At 41.4% G+C, this 26,409-nt stretch overlaps 1 protein-coding gene across 9 annotated transcripts in view; it reads right to left on the bottom strand.

The window, feature by feature from the left end:
- PNPLA4 (patatin like phospholipase domain containing 4) overlaps positions 1-26,409 on the bottom strand; it is a 265,224-nt gene that overhangs the window by 191,667 nt on the left and 47,148 nt on the right. Inside the window, exon 7 of one of the 9 annotated variants that reach the window (XM_049872310.1) lies at positions 1,937-12,616. The exons of the other annotated variants lie outside the window; for them this stretch is intronic. Within the exon in view, the coding sequence (XP_049728267.1) occupies positions 12,563-12,616 (54 nt within the window). The 3' untranslated portion in view covers positions 1,937-12,562. Of the gene's footprint in view, positions 1-1,936; positions 12,617-26,409 lie in introns of those variants that run through there. 9 annotated transcript variants of the gene reach the window in all.

Below are 26,409 nucleotides of genomic sequence, written 5' to 3'. Positions count from 1 at the left end.
AATATCATTCTTTAGATCTGAAATTTTGATAAATGACCACAACAAATCTATTGATTGATTACATTATAGGAAAATTCTTTGTTGTAGCAATGCAGCTTAGGTTCAAGACAGGGTCTTCTACAGCAAATACAAGTCCTGGCTTTTCCACTTCATGGTTTTCAGTGTATGTTCTTCTTATTGTTAGCTGCTGTCCAGTCAGTTCCAACTCGTGGTGACCCCATGTATAACAGAACTAAATGTTGCCTAGCCCTGTGCCATCTTCATGATCCTCGGTATGTTTGAGTCCATTGTGGCTATCGTGTCAATGCATTTCCTTGAGACGTTCCTTTGTTTTTCGATGACCCTCTACTTTACCAACCATGATGTTCTTCTCTAGCGACTGGTCTTTCCTGATGACATGTCCAAAGTAAGCAAGTCAAAGTCTCACCATCCTCACTTCTAAGACGTATCCTGGTTGTATTTCTTCTAAAACTGGTTTGTTCATCTGACATCCATGGTATATCCAATAATCTTTGCCAACACCATAATTCAAATGCATCAATTCTTCTTTGGTCTTCCTTTTTCACTGTCCAGCTTTCACGTTCATATGAGGCAACTGAAAGGACCATGGCTTGGGCCAGGCACACCTTAGTCATCAAAGTGACATCTTTGCTTTTTAAAATTTCAAAGAGGTCTTTGCAGCAGATTTGCCCAGTGGAGTGTGTCATTTGATTTCTTGACTGCTGCTTCCATGGGTGTTGATTGTGGATCCAAGTAAAATGAAATCCATGACCGTGCCAATTTCTTCTCCATGTATCATGATGTTGTTCATTGGTGCAGTTGTCTGTCCAGATGGTATAGGATATAATACAAATCTGTACAACTGTAAAGGACTAGAGGCTATTTTCCTGTACTTATTGCCAATTTTTTTCATAGAAGTAATGAAAGCAAAATTAACAACGTGAAATCTCCACTTCTGAAATTTAAAAATGCATTTTTAGAAAAAAAAAAACTTGTACCTTTAGTTTCTGTGGCTTTTCTAAGAAAAATTTCACCTAAGTAAAATTGAGGCTCACTCTTCCTTCTTGAAACATTCCTTATATTTATACCAAGTTTGGCTACATTGTTGGCAGCTACATTTCCCTCCTGAAATATCATTTTAAGATGTTTCCTTCTTTTTAAGAACATACATATGCTTTTTGTCAGTGATAATCCTCACCTCTTACGAATTCATATTTTTAAAACAAACAAAGGCTTCAGAGATCTGCAAGCTCACAAAAATCTATTATAAGTTACCTCATGATTACAGCAACTTTAAACAGTTCAGTTTTTCTCCTGTTCTCCTTATGTCGATGTGACTTCAAGAGTGGAATTTATAAAACTAAACAATTTCTGCAATAGAAGAAAAACTGTGATTTTGGTCCCAAAATTACCAGATAGGACTTTCCACTGGAAAATCTACAAAGCCACTGATATATATTTTAGCTTTAGGGAAAAAGGAAACCAGCTGTGCTCTGGTTCCTGCACCTGCTTTGAAGAGGGGCCTACATGGATTATTTTTACAGGAAAGGAAACCAACCTTTGGTGGTCCATTGCCGTGGAGTGATTCTGACTCATAGTGACCCAAAAGGACAGAGGAGAACTGCCCCATAGGGTTTCCAAGGCTGTAATCTTTATGGAAACTGACTGCCACATCTTTCTCCCGTGGAGCAGTTGGTGGGTTTCAACCCACGACCTTTTGGAGAGCAGCCAAGCACTTAACCACTGCACCACCAAAAAAAAACCACTGCACCACCAGGCCTCCTTAATCTTCATAACAGCTTCAAAATAAGTCTTGTATTCATTTGGTAGATGAAGATTTTTGGGTTTAGAAAGTAACTTTTAAGTGGCTAAGAGAAGACTAGAATTCACTTTAAAAAAAAAAAAGAATTTTTTTTTAAATGAAAATATACACAGCCGAAGCTACATCATTTCAACAGTTTCTACATGTACACTTCCGTGACACTGATGACATTCTTCAAAACGTGCAGCCGTTCACACCCTCCTTTTCTGAGTCATTCCCCCCCGCATTCACGTAAACTCACCGCCCCCTAAGCTTCCCATCTAGTCTTTCAAGATGCTGTCGTCAATTTGACCTCCATTATAGATCGTTCTTTGAAAGAGCACAATGCTCGAGGCAGACATTCTTTACTGATTAAGCTAAACTATTATTGCCCCCACGCATCTGTCAGTTTGTTGTACTGTGGGGGCTTGTGTGTTGCTGTGATGCTGGAAGCTATGCCACCAGTATTCAGATACCAGCAGGGTCACCCATGGAGGACAGGTTTCAGCTGAGCTTCCAGACTAAGGCAGACTAGGAAGAGGGACCCGGCAGTCTACTTCTGAAAAGCATTAGCCAGTGGAAACCTTATGAACAGCAGCAGAACATTGTCTGACATAGTGCTGGAAGATGAGGCCCCCAGGTTGGAAGGGACTCAAAAGATGACTGGGGAAGAGCTGCCTCCTCAAAGTAGAGTTGACCTTAATGACATGGATGGAGTAAAGCTTTCGGGACCTTCATTTGCTGATGTGGCACGACTCCAAATGAGAAGAAACAGCTGCAAACATCCAGTAACGTGGAATGTACGAGTAGAAAGTCAGCCAAAGAGGAAACCCCTCAAGGAGATGGACTGACACAGTGGCTGCAACAATGGCCTCAAGCACAGCACTGATTGCGAGGATGGCGCAGGACTGGGCAGTGTTTCGTTCTGTTGTACACAGGATTGCAGTGAGTCAGAGCCAACTCGATGGCACCTAACAACAACAACATTGTTTGGTTCAAAGAAGACGTCAGGGGATAGTTTTGATTTGTGGTCTAAGGTTTAAAGGATTCACTTTTTCATTTTTCTGGCTATAAAGCCCAGGCTACTTTGCTTCCCCATCTCTTATTTTGAGTATCAAAGTAGTTATGATTAGCTGGTCAATTCATATCACAGGACTGTCTGTAGGAGCTCATGGACAAGCCGTTGAAACATCTCTGCTGGTCCAGGACGACTAAAGGGTATGGAGCTAAATAGACAAAAATAGCATAGTCATTTCAGAAATCTGGGTCTAAAAAAGGAATAGGCTCCCAGGGCTAGATGATGCTTGATTACAGTTCCTAATGGATTCCTGGAATGCTTACAGGTAATGATGGATATAAAAAGGACAGAACCAAAAGTAACAAGGCTATGAATATACTGCACCATAATGAGTTGCTTTTTCGGGACACAGCACTAGTTGCAGACTGTTATCCATAAGAAAAAGCAAAAGACAGAAGGCTGTTTAGGAAGAAAAAGATCATCTAAATGTGGTGCTTGGCAGGTGGTGGCAATGGAGGAAGACGCAGAAAGGGAGGCAGAATGGAGAGGTAAACACAGTCACGGTAGCCTTAAAGAGCATCACTCATCTGTCTGTCTGTCTGTCTTACAGTAGTGTCTTGTGTGTGGCTATGATGCTGGAAGCGAGGCCACCAGTATGTCAAATACCAGCAGGGCTCCCCATGACAGACAGGTATCAGCACAGCTTCCAGGGTAAGAGAGGCTAGGAAGAAAGGCCTGGCCATCTGCTTCTGAAAACCAGCCAGTGACAGCTTCTGCATCACAACAGAACTTTGTTATATGCTGGAGGATGAGTCTCCCAGGCTGGAGGCACTCAGAATACACAGCGGCTGCAGCAACAGAGTCGAACACAACGATGATCGTGGAGATGGCCCAGGACCGGGCACCGTTCTGCTGCGTCTGCGCATGGGGCTGCTGTTGAGTCAAAGCCAACTGACAGCTAGCAAGTCTTAAATGAGATTCCTCTAATGATAAAAACAGCGTAGAGCACCAGGTAAATGTCACAGGTTTATGGACAAGACAATTCAATCACAGTCTACATCTTAGTAACATAGTATAATTAATTCTATTTTACAGAGAGTAATGAATCTGAAATTTCGGTTCGGCATGCCTTTGAGAAGTCAACATTTCTCTTGGTACATTTGCTCTGATAATGTGCTCGTCTGACTATACAAATGAGACTGTGTCTGACATGGAATTCTAGTTACCGTGGATGACAGACGCCAGCTCGGCAGAAGGCCTGGAACCTTCTAAGATGTCTGCTCGCTTTCCACTTCACAGATACAGAGTCATAGAGCGTTTCTAAGGAAATACAATGTCTCTGAATCACTCAATCTTCAGTCAGATGATAGTGGTGATTATTACTGCGAGGTTTTCAAACTCACGTAAGTTCTCGAGAAGGCGTTTTCTGAAAAAGGACTAGCTGCTGTCCAGTTGCCTCTGACTCACTCATGGCGACCCCGTGTGTTTCAGAGCAGAACTGTGCTCTACAGTGCATTCAACGGATGATTTTTTGGAAGTAGGTCACCAGGCCCATCTTCCATAGTGCCACTGGGTGGGTTTGAAGCACCAACCTTTAGATTAGTAGTGAAGAACGAAACCATTTTCACCACCAACAGACATTGCCAAATGGCCCCTGGGGGACAAAATCACCTTAGTTGAAAACCACTGTGTTAAAGAGATGAAAACTTTTTTGAAAATTCTGCTGTTGTTGTTGTTAGGTGCTGTGGAATCGTTTCTGACTCACAGTGACCCTATGTACCACAGAACAAAACACTGCCCGGTCCTTCACCATTCTCACAATCATTGTCATGCTTGAGCCCATCATTGCAGCCACTATGTCAATCCACCTCATTGAGGGTCTTCCTCTTTCGCTGACCCTCTACTTTACCAAGCATGATGTCCTTCTCCAGGAACTGGTCCCTCCCAATAACGTGTCCAAAATACGTGAGAAAAAGTCTCTCTAGCTTTGCTTCTAAGAAGCATTCTGGCTGTGCTTATTCCAAGGAAGATTTCTTCATTCTTCTGGCAGTCCATGGTATATTCAATATTCTGCTCTTAGGAAGATTTTTTCCTCATTATACTTTTTACTGTCTGAAATCTCCCAGAAAATGTAACTTCCATGAAAGCAGAGGCCTGGTCCATCTTGCCGCCATCCTCAGAACCTAGGGTATGTGTTAAGCTTGAAAAAATAATCCTTGAACAAATGAACAAATGAATAGGAATATTACCAAAATAAATCTACTCATGCTCTGAGTAAAAGAAGATCTGACTTAATTAATAATATATTTAAATATGGGGTCCCTGGGTGGTGCAAATGGTTAACACGTCCGGCTGCTAGCTGAAAGGTTGGAGGCATTAGTCCACCCAGAGGTACCTTGGAAGAAAGGCCTGGTGATCTGCTTTTGAAAAATCATCCACAATCCCACTCCTAGGAATATATCCTAGAGAAATAAGAGCCGTCACATGAATATGTACACCCATGTTCACTGCAGCACTGTTCACAGCAGCAAAAAGATGAAAAAAATCTATATGCCCATCAACAGATGAATGGATAAACAAACTATGGTACATACACACAGTGGAGTAGTATGCAACAATAAGGAACAATGATGAATCTGCGAAGCATCTCACAACGTGGATGAACCTGGAGGGCATTATGCTGAGTGAAATAAGTCAATCACAAAAGGACAAATACTGTATGAGGCCACCACTATAAAAACTCATGAAAAGGTTTACATACATAAAGAAACAATCTTTGATGGTTAAGAAGGGGGGAAACAGTGGAAATGGGAAAACACTTAATAGACAAAAGATAAGTGATAACTGGTGAAGGGTAAGACAGTACACAATACTGGGGAAGCCGGCACCACTTGTCCCAGGCAAGGTCATGGAAACTCCATGGATACATCCAAACTCCCTGAGGGACCATACTGCTACGCTGAGGGGTTGGGGACCATGGTCTTGGGCAACATCTAGCTCAACTGGCATAACATAGTTTATAACGAAAATGTTCTACATTCTATTTTGATGAGTAGCGTCTGGGGCCTTAAAAGCCTGTGAGTGGCCATCTAGGATACTCCACTGGTCTCACCTCTTCAGGAGCAAAGAAGAATGAAGAAAACTAAAGATGCAAGGGAAAGACTAGTCCAAAGGACCAATGGACCACATCTACCACGGCCTCCACCAGACTGAGTCCAACACAACCAGAAGGTGCCCAGCTACCACCACTAACTGCTCTGACAGGGATCACAATAGAGGGTCCCAGGCAGAGCTGGAGAAAAATGTAGAACAAAATTCTAACTCCAAAAAAAAAAAGACCAGACTTACCGATCTGAAAAAAACTGGAGAAACCCCAAGAGTATCTGCCCTGGACACACTTACAGCTCAGTAATGAACTCACTCCTGAGGTTCACCCTTCAGCCAAGGATTATACAGACCCCTAAAGCAAAACGAGAATAAAGGGGTTCACCTGCCCAGGGGCAAGGACTAGAAGGTATGCGGGAACAGGAAAGCTGGTAATGGGGAACCCAAGGTCGAGAAGGGAGAGTGTCAACGTGTCATGGGGTTGTTAACCAATGTCATAAAACAATATGTGTACTGTTTAATAAGAAGCTAGTTTGTTCTGTAAACCTTCATCTAAAGTATAAAAAGAAAAAAAAAATCCATTGAAAACTCAATGGAGCACAGCTCTACTCTGACACACATGCGGTTGCCTTGAGTCGGGGTCAACTCAAGGGCAACTGACTTTTAAATTTATGTAAACTCTTATTAAGCTGTGTATTAAATAAAATTTCATTGCTCTTGGATGAGTGAACTTTACAAATAATGTAAGTCCTTTACTTTTTGCCCCGTGTCCACTCTCCCTTATCTGCTTAGAAAACTCAACTTACAGCCGTTGTACAAAAGGTTGTAGAGAAGAGCTAAGTAAGAAATATAGTACATCACGAGATTGCTTTGGACTTTATAAACTAGGTGATTCTCTACAAAATGTCAAGATACCTTGTGAATTGAACGGTGGAAAAAAATTCACATTGATAAGCTGGTTGTTTGGCTTTGCTTATTTTTCAATGCCATGTTCTGAAATTTTTAATTATATATTCAAATGATATGTTCAAATTTGTTCACCAAGAAGGTTAACAAGCTCATAGACTTCAACAAAAAATGAAGTAACCAGGGCAACTGTAGGGCAGGCTACCCAGGAGAGCTAAGAAGAGAAACAAGGGGTCTGCTATCGTTAAAGGAGGTACATGTGAATGTGAGGATGGGAGTTCCAAGCTAAATCTAAAACTAGATGTGTCTGTCAGTTTGTCGTTCTGTGGGGGCTCATGTGTTGCTGTGATGCTGGAAGCTATGCTACCAGTATTCAGATACCAGCAGAGTCACCCATGGCGGACAGGTTTCAGCTGAGCTTCCAGACTGAGACAGGCTAGCAAAAAGGACCCTGTAGTCTACTTCTGAAGAGAATTAGCCAGTGAAAACATTATGAATGGCAGTGGAACACTGTCTGATACAGCGCTGGAAGATGAGACCCCCAGGTTGGAAGGCGCGCAAAAGACTGGGGAAGAGCTGCCTTAAAAGGAAGAACGGGCTCAAGCATAACAAGGATCGTAAGGATGGCGCAGGACCGGGCAGTGTTTTGTTCTGTCGTGCGTGGTGTCGCTATGAGTCAGAACTGACTCGACGGCACCTAACAACAACAACTAGAGGCAGGCAAGATTTCTGCCAGTAGCAAAAATCCCAACAATAGTCAAACTCTAAGGAGTTCATTCCAGAATGTTTGGCTTAAGGGCGTGGGAACACCAGGCAGCTGGTGAAAGTCATGAAGAGAGGGCTGTGTTGTTGGGGTCCCAGACAGCAGGTAAAGAGGAACTTCCTAGTCTCTGGCGAGTAGAGACTGTGGCTGGATGGAGCCTGCCCTGGTGCCAGAGTATATAACCCAGAAACCAGATAAGGGCACTCAGAGGCCAGCTGAATCACAGGGTTCAGGCTGCTCACTGAGGGACATGCTAATTTCCTCTGAGGACTCCACCAACCAAGCTCCACACCAACATGTGGTGGTGCCTCCATGTTCATAAATGCCTGGGGCTGCAGTGCCCCCTGCAGGTTGGGTGACTCTCTCGCATCTTATTGTGTGGTCCGAGAGGGTGTGTGCCTCCTGGTGCTGTGGGGTAACTGAAGGGGTGTCTGTCCCTGTTGTGATGGACAAAAAAAAAAAAAGGGGGGGGAGGGAGGGGAAGAAGGAAGGAAAATAATGGCGAGTTATATAAACATCATAGTTCATTTATGGGCTTTTTACAATATGCTTAAGCTAATGGCATGGCTGCCAACACCTGTCTGTCAGTGTGTGGCACTGTGGTGGCTTGTGTTGCTGTGCTGCTGGAAGCTATGACACTGGTATTTGAAATACCAACAGGGTCACTGCAGTGGACAGCTTTCGGTGGAGCTTCCAGACTGAGGGAGACTTTGAAGAAAGGCCTGGAGATCTACTTCTGAAAATCAGCTGATGAAAACCCAATGGATCACAACAGAATATTGCCTGCTAAAGTGCTGGAAGATGAGCTCCATAGGTGAACACACTCAGCATACACAATGGCCGAAAAAATGGACTCAAGCACACCAACGATCGTGCAGATGGTGCAGGACCAGGCAACGTGTCATTCTGTTGCACACAGGGTCGCCGTGAGTGGAATCCGACTGGACAACTGACAACAATAAGAGTGTCGTTTGCACAGTTGCAAATCCAAAGTGCGTGTGTAGTCACTTCTTGTAACCCTTTTGCAGATTCCATGATTTGCCCAGAGGACAGGGCACTTCCTGGAATTTTTTGGACAGAATTCCCCGGAACAGAACATGCTCCACCTGTCTGCTGCAGCCAGTACACCAGGTCCCAGAAGAGACAAAACATGATCAGCTGTAGCCCTTACAGGATGCTATCTAATAAGCATCATTCCTGGTCTCCATGTGCTAACCACTATGGAGGCTTTCTACCAACCTAAGTTACTGTCCGTCTTCTTTGACGATGAGCGTACTCAGGCGCACTTCCTGGAGAACAATTCTTTTATCTACTTCTTTCCCCTTCATTCTTCACCCTTTAAAATCTATATCTTTCCCAACTGCTTTTGTGAAATGGTTCCCCCCTGTGGTTACTTAGGGATTTCTGCTTGTCGCCTAACTCTCCCCACCTTGGCTTTGTGCCACATGTTAAGTGGCACAGCTGCTAACCAAGAGGTCGGCAATTCAAAGCCACCAGCCACGGCTTGGAAACCCTACGGGCAGTTCTACTCTGTCCTATACGGTTGCTATGAGTCAGAATCGATTCGGCCGCAACAGGTTTGGTTTTTTTTGCTTGTTTGTTTTTTTCTGTTTTTAGTCCCTGGGTGGTACAATTGGTTAACGTGCTCAGGTGCTAATCCAAAAGGTTGGAGGTTCAATTCCACCCAGTGACACCTCGGAAGAAAGACCTGGATACTTCTGAAAACTCAGCCATTGGAAATTATATGGTACACAGTTCTATTCTTACACACATGGGGTCGCCATGAGTCTGAGTTGGCTTGGTGGCAACTGGTTTGGTTGGTTTTGGTTAACTTGACACAGAAGTCATAGAGAGGCGATGAAACCTCCGTGGGCTTTCATATCATAGGGAAAAGCCAAAAAGGTTTAAATCTTCCAGGGTGTTTACTAGACTAGGAAGAAAGGCCTGCTGGTGTACTTCCAAAAAGCAGCTAAGGAAATTGCTAGGATCACAACGGTCTGACTGTGGGGACAGCAAGGACCAGGCAGCGTGTATCCCACGGTGCACGGGGTTGCCGGGAGTCGGGGGTCATCTCAATGGCAGCTGACAACAGCATATACGGATTAATACCTTTGTACCTTCTTAGCAATGAGGAGAATTTCAAGGCAGTCGGGTGTCACTCTTGCTGGAATTAACCAAACCAGGGCCTTGAGAGTTGTAAGGAGGGAAAGCAAAGGGTGAGACAGAAATCCTGAACAGAGAAGACATTTAGGAGAGACCTTGGGATAGGCTGCAGACACTGAGGGAAAGTGAATCCAGGTCTTAGAGCTGCCTTCCTAGGCCTGTTCGGAGGGAGAGAGCACAGGCCCACCCCAAAGGGACTAAGTGTGTGTGTCCAGTGCAGAATGAGCACTGGCAGACCTCAGGCTATGGCACTGGACCAACTAGGATTGAGGGCTGAGTAGGTTAATTGAAGGGTGCACGTTGTTACAGAATGAATTGCCCCCACCCCTCAAGATGTGTAACATGTATCAACTTGGCTAGGCCATGATTCCCTATATTATGTGGTTGTCCACCATTTTGTGATCTGATGTAATTATCCTCTGTGTTGTAAATTCTAACCTCTATGATGTAAATGAAGCAGCATTAGAGGCAGTTATGTTAATGAGGCAGGACTCAATCTAAAGGATTAAGTTGTATCTTGAGTCAAACTCTTCTGAGATATAAAAAAGACAGAACTGACTAGAGAGAAGGGCGACATTATACCAAGAAAGAAACGCCAGGAGTGGAGCCAATCCTTTGGACCTGAGGTCCCTGCATTGAGAAGCTGAGAAGTCCTAGACTAAGAGAAGAATGATGACAAGACCTTTCTTCCAGAGCCGACAAAGAGAGAAAGCTTTCCCCTGGAGCTGGTGCCCTGAATTTGGACTCGTAGCCTCCTACGCTGTGAGAGAATAAATTTCTCTTTGTTAAAGCCATCCACTTGAGGTATTTCTGTTATAGCTGCACTACATAACTAAGACAACGTGGTTTTGTCCATCCTAAGCATCCACAGGGAAACCCTGGTGGCATGGTGGTTAAGTGCTACCGAAGGGTCAGGAGTTCAGATCTGCCAGGTGCTCCTTGGAAACTGTATGGGGCAGTTCTACTCTGTCCCATAGGGTTGCTATGAGCTGGAATCGACTCGATGGCAATGGGTTTTTTTTTTTTTTGGTTTAAGCATCCACAGATCTCTGGACTTCTGGGGCAGAAGTGGGACCCAATAGACTATGTTTAACAACTGCATAAATTCAGAAAGACAAGGAACATTTGGGTCAAGGAAGAGACAGAAGAAAACTGCATCCCTCAGAACGAGCGTCACTGGCCATAAAGGAAGCTGTGATGGTCGTGAGCCCACTTGGCTAGGCCATGGTGTCCAGTTGTTTGGTAAAACACTAGTCTAGTTGTAGTTATAAAGTATTTACATGTGGTTAAATCAGCTGGCCTCATAATGTGAGTGTGCATTGTGCAATCAGCTGAAGGCCTTAAGAGCAAAAAGGGAGTTGCCCTAGGGTGTTTTCTGCATATAAACAGACATTTAGCCAGAACATTCTTAGTCTTCATTCTTCCCATCACCTGGCCTATGGATTTGGGGACATAAGCTGGCAGAAATTTCCAGCCTGTCGCCTGACCTACGGATATGAGACTTCCCAGATCCCCCACAACTGCATAAGCCAATTCCTGAAAATAAATCTGTCTGTCTATCTATCTAATCTCTGTTTCTCTAGAGAAATCTAAGACAGAAGCTAACTTTTAAGCATCGATGTAAAACCATGAAGAAGGAAAATTCTGAAACAGGTCTAGTGAGCAAGAGGTGGCAAATACTAATCAATTGTAGACCCTCCCCTTATTGCTAATTTAATATCTTAATATGCTCTGAAGCCAATAAGCTGTTCTGTTGTTTTATTTTAATGAAATTTATTTGTAATTATCTTAGATTTCTTATCTTCACTGTGACCTTGGTCCGTCTACCTCTGTTTTCCAATAGTATCTTAAATTTTGCATCCCAAAAGTGTTCCACTTGGTTACACGTTACAGGGGGAGATGCACTTTGAGGTCCGCTTCTAATTAATCTATAGTGAATGGATAGGAATTGGAATGCATGAGAAGGGGAATTCCAGAACCCTTATTTGTGCTCATGAGGAACCTGTACATAGATCAAGACGAGACCTAACAACAACAGCAGTGAATGAACGAGTGAATGAAGGAATGAGTAAAGGAGTGTTACTGGACATTCCTCAACTGCACTTCTCTCTGTCTTTACATCCTACCTGCACTAAGAACACAATTTAAGTCAGCAGAGAAATTGGATTTATTATATTCTTGGGTATAGCACTGTTTTCTCAATTCTGTCCATAATTTGTTCCATGAATACATAATTTTAGGAGAACCCTAAAGTATTGAGTTGTTAGATTGATTTTTTTATAATGTTGATTAATACTTAAACACACATTGATGGAGTTTGAATTTATTTGTATGTGGCATATGGGTCTTGGCCTTCATTCTGAATTACATGTTTCTGTGTTATGCGGAGCGTACAGCAAACTTACTATGAGACCAGCTGATCGCACGACAAACATCTGTTTACACAGGAATTTAACATTCTTTTCAAATGTTTTCAGAACTTAAAAATTTGGAAAGCTTTGGCAAATTCCCTTTTGTTTGCCGTGAAATTATACTTCTTTATGATCTCCAGTTCTGAAATAATATCCTGTCAATTCAAATATCACATTAAGCTTATAATTTTCAGTTCTGTATCCACGATCTATAATGCTCTGCTAGAGGCTTGCCTCTAGCTGGACATCCTTTGAGGATGAGCAAAGAAATTCAATAAAATGCAATTTCACAAGTCAGGTTAATCATATACAAAGACGTCATATACAAACCTGGACAGTTGAGGACCTGGGGTGGCCCCTGAGCAAGTTCCTTCTCTTCTTTTAGTCGTTTAAGCTCAAGAACTCACGTGACGATCAACATAAACTCTGCTCTTCAGATTGTAGGACACCTAATGTGTTAGAGAATGAACTGGGCTTGAATCAATGTCTTCCCTGCAACATCAACCCTACTGCCATTTAAACGTTAGGGCTGATCTTTGGGAAAACTGGGCCAGCAGTTCAGCACCCAAACCCACTCACCAAGATGGCTGCACTGGAAGTCATGGGCTTCCTCACCCCTTTCAAGGAGACAAAAGAGGAAGCCAGGGGTAGGTGGCCTCCTGTGTCTGAAGTTGGTATTAGAGCTGAGAAGAAGATGGTTTGAAGGCAGAGTGAGGTTCCCAGAGAGAGAAAGGAGAGTCCACACTTGGGTCATGCCAACGCAATACTATGTTCTATAAGCTCACTGTCTAGAAAGGCCTCTTTACAGTGTCAAAAAGCAAAGATGTCACTTTGAGGACTAAGGTGCACCTGATGTAAGCCATGGTGTTTTCAGTCACCTCATATGCATGGGAAAGCTGGACAATGAACAAGGAAGACCAAAGAAGAATTGGTGCCTTTGAATTGTGGTGTTGGCGAAGAATATTGAATATACCATGGACTGCCAGAAGAACAAACAAATCTGTCTTGGAAGATGTACAGCCAGAGTGTTCCTTGGAAGTGAGGATGGTGAGATTTCATTTCATATACTTTAGACATGCTATCAGGAGGGAGGGATCAGTCCCCTGAGAAGGACATCATGCTTGGTAAAGTAGAGAGTCAGCAAAAAAGAGGAAGACCCTCAGTGAGATGGATTGACACAGTGGCTACAACAATGGGCTGAAACACAGGAATAATTGCAAGGATGGTGCAGGACTGCTAAGTGTTTCATTTTGTTTTACACAGGGTCATTAAAAAAACAACAAAAACAACAAAATGGAGGGTGACTACATCATAACGTAACTGCCAAATCACTGAGAATGATGGCCCATACAAGTTGACACATAACATGAATCATCACACTCCCCAATGCTCGCTCCTTTCTAACCATGGAGTGGAGTTTCTATTCTCTCGATGGAAATATGAAGAAGAAGAAGAAAACACAATCGCGCCACTGCCATCCGCATTACCACCACTACCAAGAAACAAAGAAACATGTTGACACGGCTTCAACTAGTGAGTATAGCTTACTGCATGAGCTTCTCAATTGGGACAGAACTGATCCTGAAAATGATAAAGCCAATCCCACCAAAGGTTAATATGTTCTCTAAATTAAAAAAAATAAAATAAAAAAGGGCACATTTAGGTTCTTTTACTTTGGCCTACCTGTTCAGCAAAATTTGAAAAGATTAATAATTGATAATATCCGTTGTTTGTGATGACAAGGAGACGGATGTTCTCAGGAATGGCCGGAAGAATGTATCTCGATATAACCTTTTTTGAATGTCAAATTGCTAGAACCTTCTGAGATTTTAATTGCGTATTCCCTTTGAGCCAGCACTTCTGTCTGTGAAGTTACGTGCTATGGAAACATTTGTAGTGTGCAAAGGATGGAAGGGAATTTAAATGAGCACAAGCAGAAAACGGTCATGTGAATATTAGTGTGCCCGGACAAGCGGGACTGTTAAAAATAACACATTAGTCTAGGGAACAGTTTCTGTGATATGCTACTGAGTGGGGAAATGAAATAAAGAAAGCTGCAGAAGAATATATGTAATAGAGAAAATATGAACCAAATCTGTTTATGTGTTTTTTTTTTTTTTTTTTAAAGAAGGATATAGTTTGCATCTGTACCTCTATACATAAAGAAACATACGCACTGTCTTAGCTTGCTGGTGCTGCAGTAACAAGAAATACTGCAAGTGAACGGCTTTGAAGGACAGAAATGTACTGTCTCACAGTTTTGGAGGCTAAAAGTCCAAATCAGGGCCTCAGCTCTAGGGAAGGGTCCTTGCCCTCTGTGTGTTTGTGTCCCTTTGGCTCTTTTTTATAAGACACCTCTCAGAAGTGATTGTGTTTAGGACCCACCCAACTGCAGGAGTATAGCCTCATGTTAACTTAACCAATAACATCTTCAAAGATCCTCTTTCCAAACAGAGTCACATTCACTAGCTGCAGGGGTTCAGACTTCAACATAACTTTTTGAGAGACAGAATTCAATCCATAACAACACAGAACAGCTAACAATTAATTCTCCTAATACATGGTTACAGGGGACTGATTTCAAAAAGCTTTTTGTTTCTTTCTCTCTCTCTCTTTTTTTAATGTATACAGACTTTTTTTTTTTCAATGTGCATGCACCATTTTGCAATAATGAAGGCAGAGTGAGCTGAACAATTTTCAAAATAAGATTTACTGCCATTTGAGGAGTTTCTAAAAACACTCCAGATACACGTAGCAGAAAGTAGCTGGGCATCTGACCGCTGCCCACTGGAGATCTCAATTTATGGCTAGACATTCTCAGCGTTTTCCTGTATGTTCTGTGTTTTATAAGCCTCCTGGCTTGCTTTACGGAAATAAATCCACCTTAAACTACACGTCACGTGTCGTCAGGCTCTGCGAAGCTTCTGCCTCCTCAAATTAACCCTGAGGGGGAAAATACTTCAGCCCACAATGATAAGAACAGTTTGGAAATGTTTTACTTTAAGGAGGAGCTTGTTTTTTTCCCCACAAAATTTCAGCACTATTTCTATAATTGTTACCGTAGATTGTCTGAAGTCACAAAAGATGCAAGAACAAGGCCCCGGTTGGAAAAACTTGCAGAACTCTAACAGAAGTTTAAGTAAGACTATTAATCAGGAGTATGCAGATAAGTCATTTATACAAATGCCATCATAATAAAAAAATTAGCAAACACAAGAGCTAAGGGAAACGTAAATGTTAGCATCTATGCATAGGAAGTCAGTACTTTGTATGAGCTCTACTGTGCATAATTCTATTTTCATTGACTTTCAACATTTTATCGACATTGTAAACAAGTTTGTTTCTTTCCCCTTTTTAAGCCTGTTCTCCCTTCTACTGATTAAAAAAAAAAAAAAAACAAAAACCCTTTGCCATCGCATCAGCTCTGACTCACAGCAACTCTATAGGACAGAGTAGAACTGCCCCATAGAGTTTCCAAGATTGCAATCTCTACGGAAACAGACGACCACATCTTTCTCCTGCAGAGTGGCTGGTGGGTTTGAACAGCCAACCTTTTGGTTATCAGCCGAATGCTTTAACCACTGAGCCTCCAGGGCTTCTTCTACTGATTGCTGTAGATTATTCAGGAAGAACAAGATAATGGGAACTTATTCTGGAGTATTTTTCTTTATTCTGAACACTCCATCTGTCTAACTCTATTTATGGTATGTGAAACACCTCTTTATTTGCAAAGGACCAATCTGGCTCTAAAGTCACAGCTGGTCACAGTCTGGGAGGGTGTCCAGATACTATTTCTCGAGCTAAGGCAGATGGCTATCAAAGCAACTTCATAATTTTATTTTGTTTTTTTTAATCAGCCATCCCAAAACTGGACAAACCCACAGGGACAGTGCTGACAGTAGGTCCTCCAACTTGCACATTACAGGACATGGGTTAAGTGTGTGCATGAAGGCTACCCAGGAGGGGACGTGCAATGTTTGAGGGGACCAAACATGGAGAATTAAGACTAAATGGTGCCTGGGAAACACAAGCAGACATTTTCAAGGGCCACACTGACCTAAGCTTTTAGGTAAACGGGACATGACCAGGCCCTTCTCAGCGAGCAATAAAGAGAAGACTCACTCTGATCTGCACGATGAAGGTGGAACTGGCATGAAGTAAGCTTACAATCCAAAGGGTTTGTAACAAACCAGTCTTAGAGGAAATACAACCAGAATGTTTCTTAGAAATGAGGATGGTGAGACTTTGGCTCACTCACTTTGGACATGCCGTCAGGACAGGCCTAAATCACTGAAGAAGGACATCATGATTGGCAAAGTAGAGGGTCAGTGAAAACAAGGGAATCCTTCAATGAGATGGCTTGACATGATAGCCACAAGAATGGGCTCAAACATACCAGTGATCAAGATGATGGCCCTGGACTGGGAAATGTCTCGTTCTGTTACACATAAAGTTTGAAGGCCTGGTGGCGCACTGGTTAAGCATTCAGCTACTAACCAAAAGATCAGCAGCCCGAATCTAACAGCAGCCCCTTGGAAACCTTACGGGGCAGTTCTACTCTGTCCTACAGGATCGCTATGAGTCGGAATCGACTTGAGAGCAATGGGTTTTAATCCGTATACATAAATGTTGCAAATGGTTAAGCACTCTACTACTATCCAAAAGGCCAACAGTTGGAATTCATAGAGAGGCACCTCGGAAGACAGCCCTGGTGAGCTGCTTCCCAATGGTCACAGCCTTGAAAATCCTACAGAGTACAGTCCTACTCTGACACACATGGTATCATCATGAGTGAGATCGATCTGACACAACTAACAACGAACAACAACAAGAAGCTTTACAAGGAGCTGTACCAAGCAGTCGAGATGTCTAGATCAAGCAACATTTTGGCATAAATGTTAAAAAAAGAAAAAAAACAAACCCAGCACCGTCGAGTTGATTCTGACTCATAGCAACCCCATGTGACAGAGTAGAACTGCCCCATAGAGGTTCCAAGGAGTGCCTGGTGGATTCAAACTGCAGACCCTTTGGTTAGTAGCTGTAGCAATTAACCACTATGCCACCAGAGTTTCTGGGATAAATGTTAGGGTTACCAAAATCATAAACTTTCTGGAAGCAGTGATTTGGACAGTTTCTTATACAAAGGATAAAAGTTAGCTATAAAAAAGGAGCTTGTTGTCTTGGGTAACCAACTAGAGTAAAATCACCCTGTCAGGTATGGGAAGTACTCGTCAACCAGGCTCGGAATAAAAACTGGGCAGTCTGGCACAGTCTTTCTTTGTCTTCAGAGTTTGTGAGATTACTCAAGCACTGGACATGTGTAAAATTGGTAAAACAGATAAAACACAAGAAAGACAACCCTATATGTATAAAAGGAGTCCCTGGGTAGCAAAAATGGTTAAGTGCCTAACTACTAGTTGAAAGGTTGGCAGTTTGGACACACCCAGAAGCACCTTGGAGGAAAGACCTGACGATTTGCTTCTGAAAGGTCACAGCCTTGAAAACCCTGTAGAACAAGGTTCTACTCTGCACGCATAAGGTCACCGCGAGTCGGAATCGACTAGAGGTCAAGTAACAACAACGTTATTTATACTGGGCGTATAAATAATGGAGAAACACCGTTAAATTCATGGCATTAGCACTTTTGACTCCATTAGCTTAAGTGAGCCAATCCGTTCTTAAGCAACTGCAATGTTCTGGGTGTTTCTTTTGTCTGTTTTATACGGTACTTAACGCATTGATACATCAGACTTGTGATTTTAATTAAATGACTAGAAGAATTTGATTAGGTGTGTAATCAATGTTTATATGTCTATGAGAATCTAATTTCTTAAATTAATAAGTTTTGCTTTATTAGGTGTATAGACAAAATGTGGATGTTTAGAAAAATGTTATGTTATTATGAATAAATTGGATATCAAATTAAAAATGGTGATATTCTTCACGCAAATCAGCTCTTTGAATATTAAGGAATTTATGAACATTGAAAAGGGCAGATACATCAATATTTTATGTTGTATGTAGCTGATAGAAATGGATAGGTTGAAATTAAACACTGAGAACACCTATTAAACCAAACCAAACCTGTTGACTCAAAAATCGAGTCAATTCTGAGTCACAGTGACCCAACAGGACAGAGTAGAACTGCCCCACAGGGTTTTCAAGGAGCAGTGGCTGGTAGATTCGAACTGCTGACCTTATGGTTAGCAGCCAAGCTGTTAACCACAGTACCACCAGGGCTCCGGGAATATCTATTAGTAAAGATTTAACTAAGGACACGATGCCTGCAGGAATATGGCCAATAAGACAGTAAATATGTAGAAGAAAGGCCTGATGATCTGCTTCTGTAAAGATGACAGCCAAGAAGACACTATGGAGCAGTTCTACTCTGTAACACATAGGGTGGCCGTGAGTTGGAATCGACTCAACAGCAAAGACAGGCTTCTTTAAATCACTATTTTAGAATATGTAATTTTAAAACGTTTAAGTCATAAGAAGCAAAGGAGAGCATTATCTGGTCATGTTGCTGTTATTAGCTGTTATCGAGTCGATTCAGAATACAGCGACCCCATGTGACAGACTACAACTGCCCCATAGGGTTTTCTAGGCTGAAATTTTTATGGAAGCAGATCACCCGATCTTTTCTCCCACTGAGCCACTGGGTGGGTCCCAACAGCCAACCTATTGGTTAGCAGTTGAGCGCTTGACCCTTTGCACCATCAGCACTCCTTTGTCTGGCCGTAAACGGTAAACCAAAAACCCAAACCCATTGCCATCAAGTCAATTCTGACTCATAGTGTCCCTACAGGACAGGGTAGAACCCCCATCGGCTTTCCAAGGAGCAGCTGGTGGATACGAGCTGCCAACCCTTTTGGTTAGCAGCCGAGCTCTTAATCACTGTGTCATCAGTTATTAATAGGATTAAAATCCTACAGAGATGTTCACCTCTGAGAAGGAAGTGATGTAATATGATTCAGAGTTTGAAGAATAAGATGAAAGTATCAAAAAACCAAAGGAGAAAGTAAAATTGAAAATTATATATGTGGGAGCTCTCTGTACTCTCTGCACAATTCTTCTGTAAACCTAAAACTTCTCCAAAAAATAAACTGCATTAAAAAATTACACAGTTCATCCTAAATCAAAGACGAGAGATGAGGATGCCAGCTCGGAAAGGAAGAATGTATTTGAGGGTTTGGCTGTCAGATTGGGGATGAGTTTGTGGATTCTGTTAAAGACAGGTCAAGTTTGAGGGTCCCCGAGACACCCGAGTCAAAGCATCCAGTATAGAGTTGGACAGGTCAAGTTTGAGGGTCCCCGAGACACCCGAGTCAAAGCATCCAGTATGGAGTTGGATAAAGGGGTCTGGGCGCCATATGCTGGATGTCTTCATTGGAGCTACAAACTGGGGGTCCTCAGCTGCTGCGTTGCATCTGATGTCCCACTAACCCACTCAGAAGAGAGTAGGAAAGGCAGAGAGCACTCAATGACGCCATGAGGAGTCCCCCATGTTGGGAGGTTGTCCTGAAGAGAAGCAGAGGGCACAGGACACGAAGAGCGACAGCCAGGGACTTGGGGGGAAAACTATAGGAGAATGTGAAGGTTTGGGGACAGCACACCGAATGCTGCCAAGACATCAAGCGAGGTAGGAAATGAAGACTGCCCACTCTGTTTGTCTACTTGGACTTCTCTGGGGACCTCAGCAATAACAGTCTTGGTGGAGGGGCAGGGAAGAATCTAGAGCCGAAGCGCAGAAGGGTTTATAGAAAGAGGAGATATAGAGGCAGAAGTAGGGTGACTCTTGAGAAGTGTGGCTCTGAAGGTGAGTAGAAAGAGACGGTTGTGCTTCAAGGGGGAAGTGGAGCCAGGAGGATGTTTGTTTTTTTTTTTTAATATAGGGGATATTGAAACCTTTTTTTTTTTTATTAAGCTTCAAGTGAACATTTACCATTCCAATCAGTCTGTCACATGTAGGTTTACATACATCTTACTCCCTTCTCCCATTTGCTCTCCCCCTATTGAGTCAGCCCTTACAGTCTCTCGTTTCGTGCCAATTTTACCATCTTCCCTCTCTCTCTATCTTCCCATCCCCCCTCCAGTCAAGAGTTGCCAACACACTCTCCAGTGTCCACCTGATTTAATTAGCTCACTCTTCATCAGTATCTCTCTCCCCCCCACTGACCAGTCCTTTTCATGCCTGATGATTTGTCTTCGGGGTTGGTTCCTGTCCTGTGCCATCAGAAGTTCTGGGGAGCATTGTCTCTGGGATTCCTCTCATCGCAATCATACCATTAGGTGTGGTCTTTTAATGAGAATTTGGGGTCTGTATCCCATTGGTCTCCTGCTCCCTCAGGAGTTGTCTGTTGTGTTCCCTGACAGGGCAGACATCGATTGTGGCCGGGCACCAACTAGTTCTTCTGGTCTCAGGATAATGTAGGTCTCTGGTTCAAGTGGCCCTTTCTATCTCTTGGGTTCTTAGTTGTCGTGTGACCTTGGTGTTCTTCCTTTGCCTTTGCTCCCGGTGGGTTGAGACCAATTAATGTATTTTAGATGGCCGCTTGTTGGCATTTAGGACCCCAGGCGCCACAATTCAAAGTGGGATGCAGAGTGTTTTCATAATAGAATTGTTTTGCCCATTGACTTAGAAGTCCCCTCAAACCAAGTTCCCCAGACCCCAGCCCCTGCTTCGCTGACCTTTGAAGCTTTCATTTTATCTCGGAAACCTCTTTACTTTTAATCCAGTCCAATTAGGCTGATCTTCCTTGTTTTGAGTGTTGTCTTTCCCTTCACCCAAAGCAGTTCCCATCTACAGATTGATCAATAAAAAGCCCTCTCCCTCCCTCCCTCCCTCCCCCCTTTGTAACCACATAAGTATGTGTTCTTCTCCGTTTTTTCTATTTCTCAAGATCTTATAATAGTGGTCTTATACAATATTTGTCCTTTTGCAACTGGCTCATTTCGCTCAGCATAATGCCTTCCAGATTCCTCCATGTTATGAAATATTTCAGAGATTCGTCACTGTTCTTTGTCGATGCGTAGTATTCCATTGTGTGAATATACCACAATTTATTTACCCATTCGTCTGTTGATGGACATCTTGGTTGCTTCCAGCTTTTTGCTATTGTAAACAGAGCTGCAATAAACATGGGTGTGCATATATCTGTTTGTGTGAAGGCTCTTGTATCTTTAGGGGATATTCCGAGGAGTGGGATTTCTGGGTTGTATGGTAGTTCTATTTCTAACTGTTTAAGATAACGCCAGATGGATTTCCAAAGTGGTTGTACCATTTTACAATCCCACCAGCAGTGTATGAGAGTTCCAATCTCTCCGCAGCCTCTCCAACATTTATTATTTTGTGTTTTTTGAATTAATGCCAGTCTAGTTGGTGTCAGATGGAATCTCATCGTAGTTTTAATTTGCATTTCTCTAATGGTTAATGATCGAGAGCATTTTCTCATGTATCTGTTGGCTGCCTGAATATCTTCCTTAGTGAAATGTGTGTTCATATCCTTTGCCCACTTCTTGATTGGGTTGTTTGTCTTTTTGTGGTTGAGTTTTGACAGAGTCATGTAGATTTTAGAGATCAGGCGCTGGTCTGAGATGTCATAGCTGAATATTCTTTCCCAGTGTGTAGGTGGTCTTTTTACTCTTTTGGTGAAGTCTTTAGATGAGCATACGTGTTTGATTTTTAGGAGCTCCCAGTTATCTGGTTTCTCTTCATCATTTTTGGTAATGTTTTGTATTCTGTTTATGCCCTGTATTAGGGCTCCTAGGGTAGATCCTATTTTTTCTTCCATGATTTTTATCGTTTTAGTCTTTATGTTTAGGTCTTTGATCCACTTGGAGTTAGTTTTTGTGCATGGTGTGAGGTATGGGTCCTGTTTCATTCTTTTGCAAATGGATATCCAGGTATGCCAGCACCATTTGTTAAAAAGACTATTATTTCCCCAATTGACTGACACTGGTCCTTTGTCAAATATCAGCTGCTCATACATGGATGGATTTATATCTGGATTCTCAATTCTGTTCCATTGGTCTATGTGCCTGTTGTTGTACCAATACCAGGCTGTTTTGACTACTGTAGCTATATAATAGGTTCTGAAATCAGGTAGGGTGAGGCCTCCCACTTTCTTCTTCTTTTTCAGTAATGTTTTGCTTATCCGGGGGTTCTTTCCTTTCCATATGAAATTAGTGATTTGTTTCTCTATTCCCTTAAAGTATGACATTGGTATTTGGATTGGAAGTGCGTTATATGTATAAATGGCTTTTGGTAGAATAGACATTTTTACTATGTTAAGTCTTCCTATCCATGAGCAGGGTATGTTTTTCCACTTAAGTGTGTCCTTTTGAATTTCTTGTAGCAGAGTTTTATAGTTTTCTTTGTATAGGTCTTTTACATCCTTGGTAAGATTTATTCCTAAGTATTTTATCTTCTTGGGGGCTACTATGAATGGTATTGATTTGGTTATTTCCTCTTCGGTGTTCTTTTTGTTGATGTAGAGGAATCCAAGTGATTTTTGTATGTTTATTTTATATCCTGAGACTCTGCCAAACTCTTCTATTAGTTTCAGTAGTTTTCTGGAGGATTTCTTAGGGTTTTCCCTGTATACGATCATGTCATCTGCAAATAGTGATAGCTTTACTTCCTCCTTACCAATCTGGATACCCTTTATTTCTTTGTCTAGCCTAATTGCCCTGGCTAGGACTTCAAGTACGATGTTGAATAAGAGCGGTGATAAAGGGCATCCTTGTCTGGTTCCCGTTCTCAAGGGAAATGCTTTCAGGTTCTCTCCATTTAGAGTGATATTGGCCGTTGGCTTTGCATATATGCCCTTTATTATGTTGAGGAATTTTCCTTCAATTCCTATTTTGGTTAGAGTTTTTATCATAAATGGGTGTTGAACTTTGTCAAATGCCTTTTCTGCATCTATTGATAAGATCATGTGGTTTTTATCTTTTGTTTTATTTATGTGATGGATTACATTAATGGTTTTTCTGATATTAAACCAGCCTTGCATACCTGGTATAAATCCCACTTGATCATGGTGAATTATTTTTTTGATGTGTTGTTGGATTCTATTGGCTAGAATTTTGTTGAGGATTTTTGCATCTATGTTCATGAGGGATATAGGTCTGTAATTTTCTTTTTTTGTAATGTCTTTACCTGGTTTTGGTATCAGGGAGATGGTAGCTTCATAGAATGAGTTGGGTAGTATTCCGTCTTTTTCTATACTTTGAAATACCTTCAATAGTAATGGTGTTAAGTCTTCTCTGAAGGTTTGGTAGAACTCTGCAGTGAAGCCATCTGGGCCAGGACTTTTTTTTGTTGGGAGTTTTTTGATTACCGTTTCAATCTCTTTTTTTTGTTATGGGTCTATTTAGTTGTTCTACTTCTGAATGTGTTAGTTTAGGTAAGTAGTATTGTTCCAAGAATTTATCCATTTCTTCTAGGTTTTCAAATTTGTTAGAGTACAATTTTATGTAGTAATCTGATATGATTCTTTTCATTTCATTTGGTTCTGTTGTGATGTGGTCCTTCTCGTTTCTTATTTGGGCTATTTGTTTCCTTTCCTGTTTTTCTTTAGTCAGTCTAGCCAGTGGTTTATCAATTTTGTTAATTTTTTCAAAGAACCAGCTTTTGGCTTTGTTAATTCTTTCAATTGTTTTTCTGTTCTCTAATTCATTTAGTTCAGCTCTAATTTTTATTATTTGTTTTCTTCGGGTGCCTGATGGATTCTTTTGTTGCTCACTTTCTATTTGTTCAAGTTGTAGGGACAGTTCTCTGATTTTGGCTCTTTCTTCTTTTTGTATGTGTGCATTTATGGATATAAATTGGCCTCTGAGCACTGCTTTTGCTGTGTCCCAGAGGTTTTGATAGGCAGTATTTTCATTCTCGTTGCTTTCTAAGAATTTCCTTATTCCCTCCTTGATGTCTTCTATAACCCAGTCTTTTTTCAGGAGGGTATTGTTCATTTTCCAAGTATTTGATTTCTTTTCCCTAGTTTTTCTGTTATTGATTTCTAGCTTCATTGCCTTGTGGTCTGAGAAGATGCTTTGTAATATTTCGATGTTTTGGATTCTGGAAAGATTTGTTTTATGACGTAATATGTGGTCTATTCTAGAGAATGTTCCATGTGCGCTAGAAAAAAAAGTATACTTTGCAGCAGTTGGGTGGAGAGTTCTGTATAAGTCAATGAGGTCAAGTTGGTTGATTGTTGTAAGTAGGTCTTCCGTGTCTCTATTGAGCTTCTTACTGGATGTCCTGTCCTTCTCCGAAAGTGGTGTGTTGAAGTCTCCTACTATAATTGTGGAGGTGTCTATCTCACTTTTCAATTCTGTTAAAATTTGATTTATGTATCTTGCAGCCCTGTCATTAGGTGCGTAAATATTTAATATGGTTATGTCTTCCTGATCAATTGTCCCTTTTATCATTATATAGTGTCCTTCTTTATCCTTTGTGGCGGATTTAAGTCTAAAGTCTATTTTGTCAGAAATTAATATTGCTACTCCTCTTCTTTTTTGCTTGTTGTTTGCTTGATATATTTTTTTCCATCCTTTGAGTTTTAGTTTGTTTGTGTCTCTAAGTCTAAGGTGTGTCTCTTGTAGGCAGCATATAGACGGATCGTGTTTTTTTATCCAGTCCGTGACTCTCTGTCTCTTTATTGGTGCATTTAGTCCATTTACATTCAGCGTAATTATAGATAAGTAAGTTTTTAGTGCTGTCATTTTGATGCCTTTTCATGTGTGTTGTTGGCCATTTCATTTTTCCACATGCTTTCTTGTGCTGAGACGTTTTTCTTAGTAGCTTGTGAGATCCTCATTTTCATAATGTTTAACTTTGTGTTTATTGAGTCGTTACATTTTTCTTGGCTTTTTTCTTGAGTTATGGAATTGATACTCCTTTTTGTGGTTACCTTTTTATTTACCCCTATTTTTCTAAGTAAAAACCTAACTTGTATCCTTCTATTTCGCCTTGTATCACTCTCCATCTGGCAGTTCAATGCCTCCTATATTTAGTCTCTCTTTTTTATTATTTTGATCGTTTATCTATTGATTTCCATGATTTCCTGTTGTGTGTATTATTTTGTTTATTTATTTATTTTTTAGAATTAGTCTTAATTTGTTTGTTTTTGTGCTTTCCCTATTTAAGTTGCGTTGATATCAGGACGTTCTGTTTTGCGACCTTGTATTGTGCTGGTACCTGATATTATTGGTCATCCGGCCAAACAATCTCCTTTAGCATTTCTTGCAGTCTTGGTTTAGTTTTTGCAAATTCTCTAAACTTGTGTTTATCTGTAAATATCTTAATTTCTCCTTCATATTTCAGAGAGAGTTTTGTTGGATATATGATCCTTGGTTGGCAGTTTTTCTCGTTCAGTGCTCTGTATACGTCGTCCCATTCCCTTCTTGCCTGCATGGTTTCTGCTGAGTAGTCTGAACTTATTCTTATTGATTCTCCCTTGAAGGAAACCTTTCTTTTCTCCCTGGCTGCTTTTAAAATTTTCTGTTTGTCTTTGGTTTTGGCAAGTTTGATGATAATATGTCTTGGTGTTTTTCTTTTTGGATCAATCTTAAATGGGGTTCGATGAGCATCTTGGATAGATATCCTTTCGTCTTTCATGATGTCAGGGAAGTTTTCTGTCAGGAGTTCTTCAACTATTTTCTCTGTGTTTTCTGTCCCCCCTCCCTGTTCTGGGACTCCAATCACTCGCAAGTTATCCTTCTTGATAGAGTCCCACATGATTCTTAGGGTTTCTTCATTTTTTTTAATTCTTTTATCTGATTTTTTTTCAGCTATGTTGGTGTTGTTTCCCTGGTCCTCCAGAAGTCCCAGTCTACATTCTAATTGCTCGAGTCTGCTCCTCTGACTTTCTATTGCGTTGTCAAATTCTGTAATTTTATTGTTAATCTTTTGGATTTCTACATGCTGTCTCTCTATGGATTCTTGCAACTTGTTAATTTTTCCACTATGTTCTTGAATAATCTTTTTGAGTTCTTCAACAGTTTTATCAGTGTGTTCCTTGGCTTTTTCTGCAGTTATCCTAATTTCATTTGTGATATCTTTAAACATTCTGTAAATTAGTTTTTTATATTCTGTATCTGATAATTCCAGGATTGTGTCTTCATTTGGGAAAGATTTTGATTCTTTTGTTGGGGGGTTGTAGAAGCAGTCATGGTCTGTTTCTTTATGTGGTTTGATATGGACTGCTGTCTCTGAGCCATCACTGGGAAACTAGATTTTCCA

Source organism: Elephas maximus, chromosome X, assembly GCF_024166365.1.
Source record: "Elephas maximus indicus isolate mEleMax1 chromosome X, mEleMax1 primary haplotype, whole genome shotgun sequence".
Classification (NCBI taxonomy): domain Eukaryota; kingdom Metazoa; phylum Chordata; class Mammalia; order Proboscidea; family Elephantidae; genus Elephas; species Elephas maximus.
This window is presented reverse-complemented; position numbering and strand designations above follow the sequence as displayed.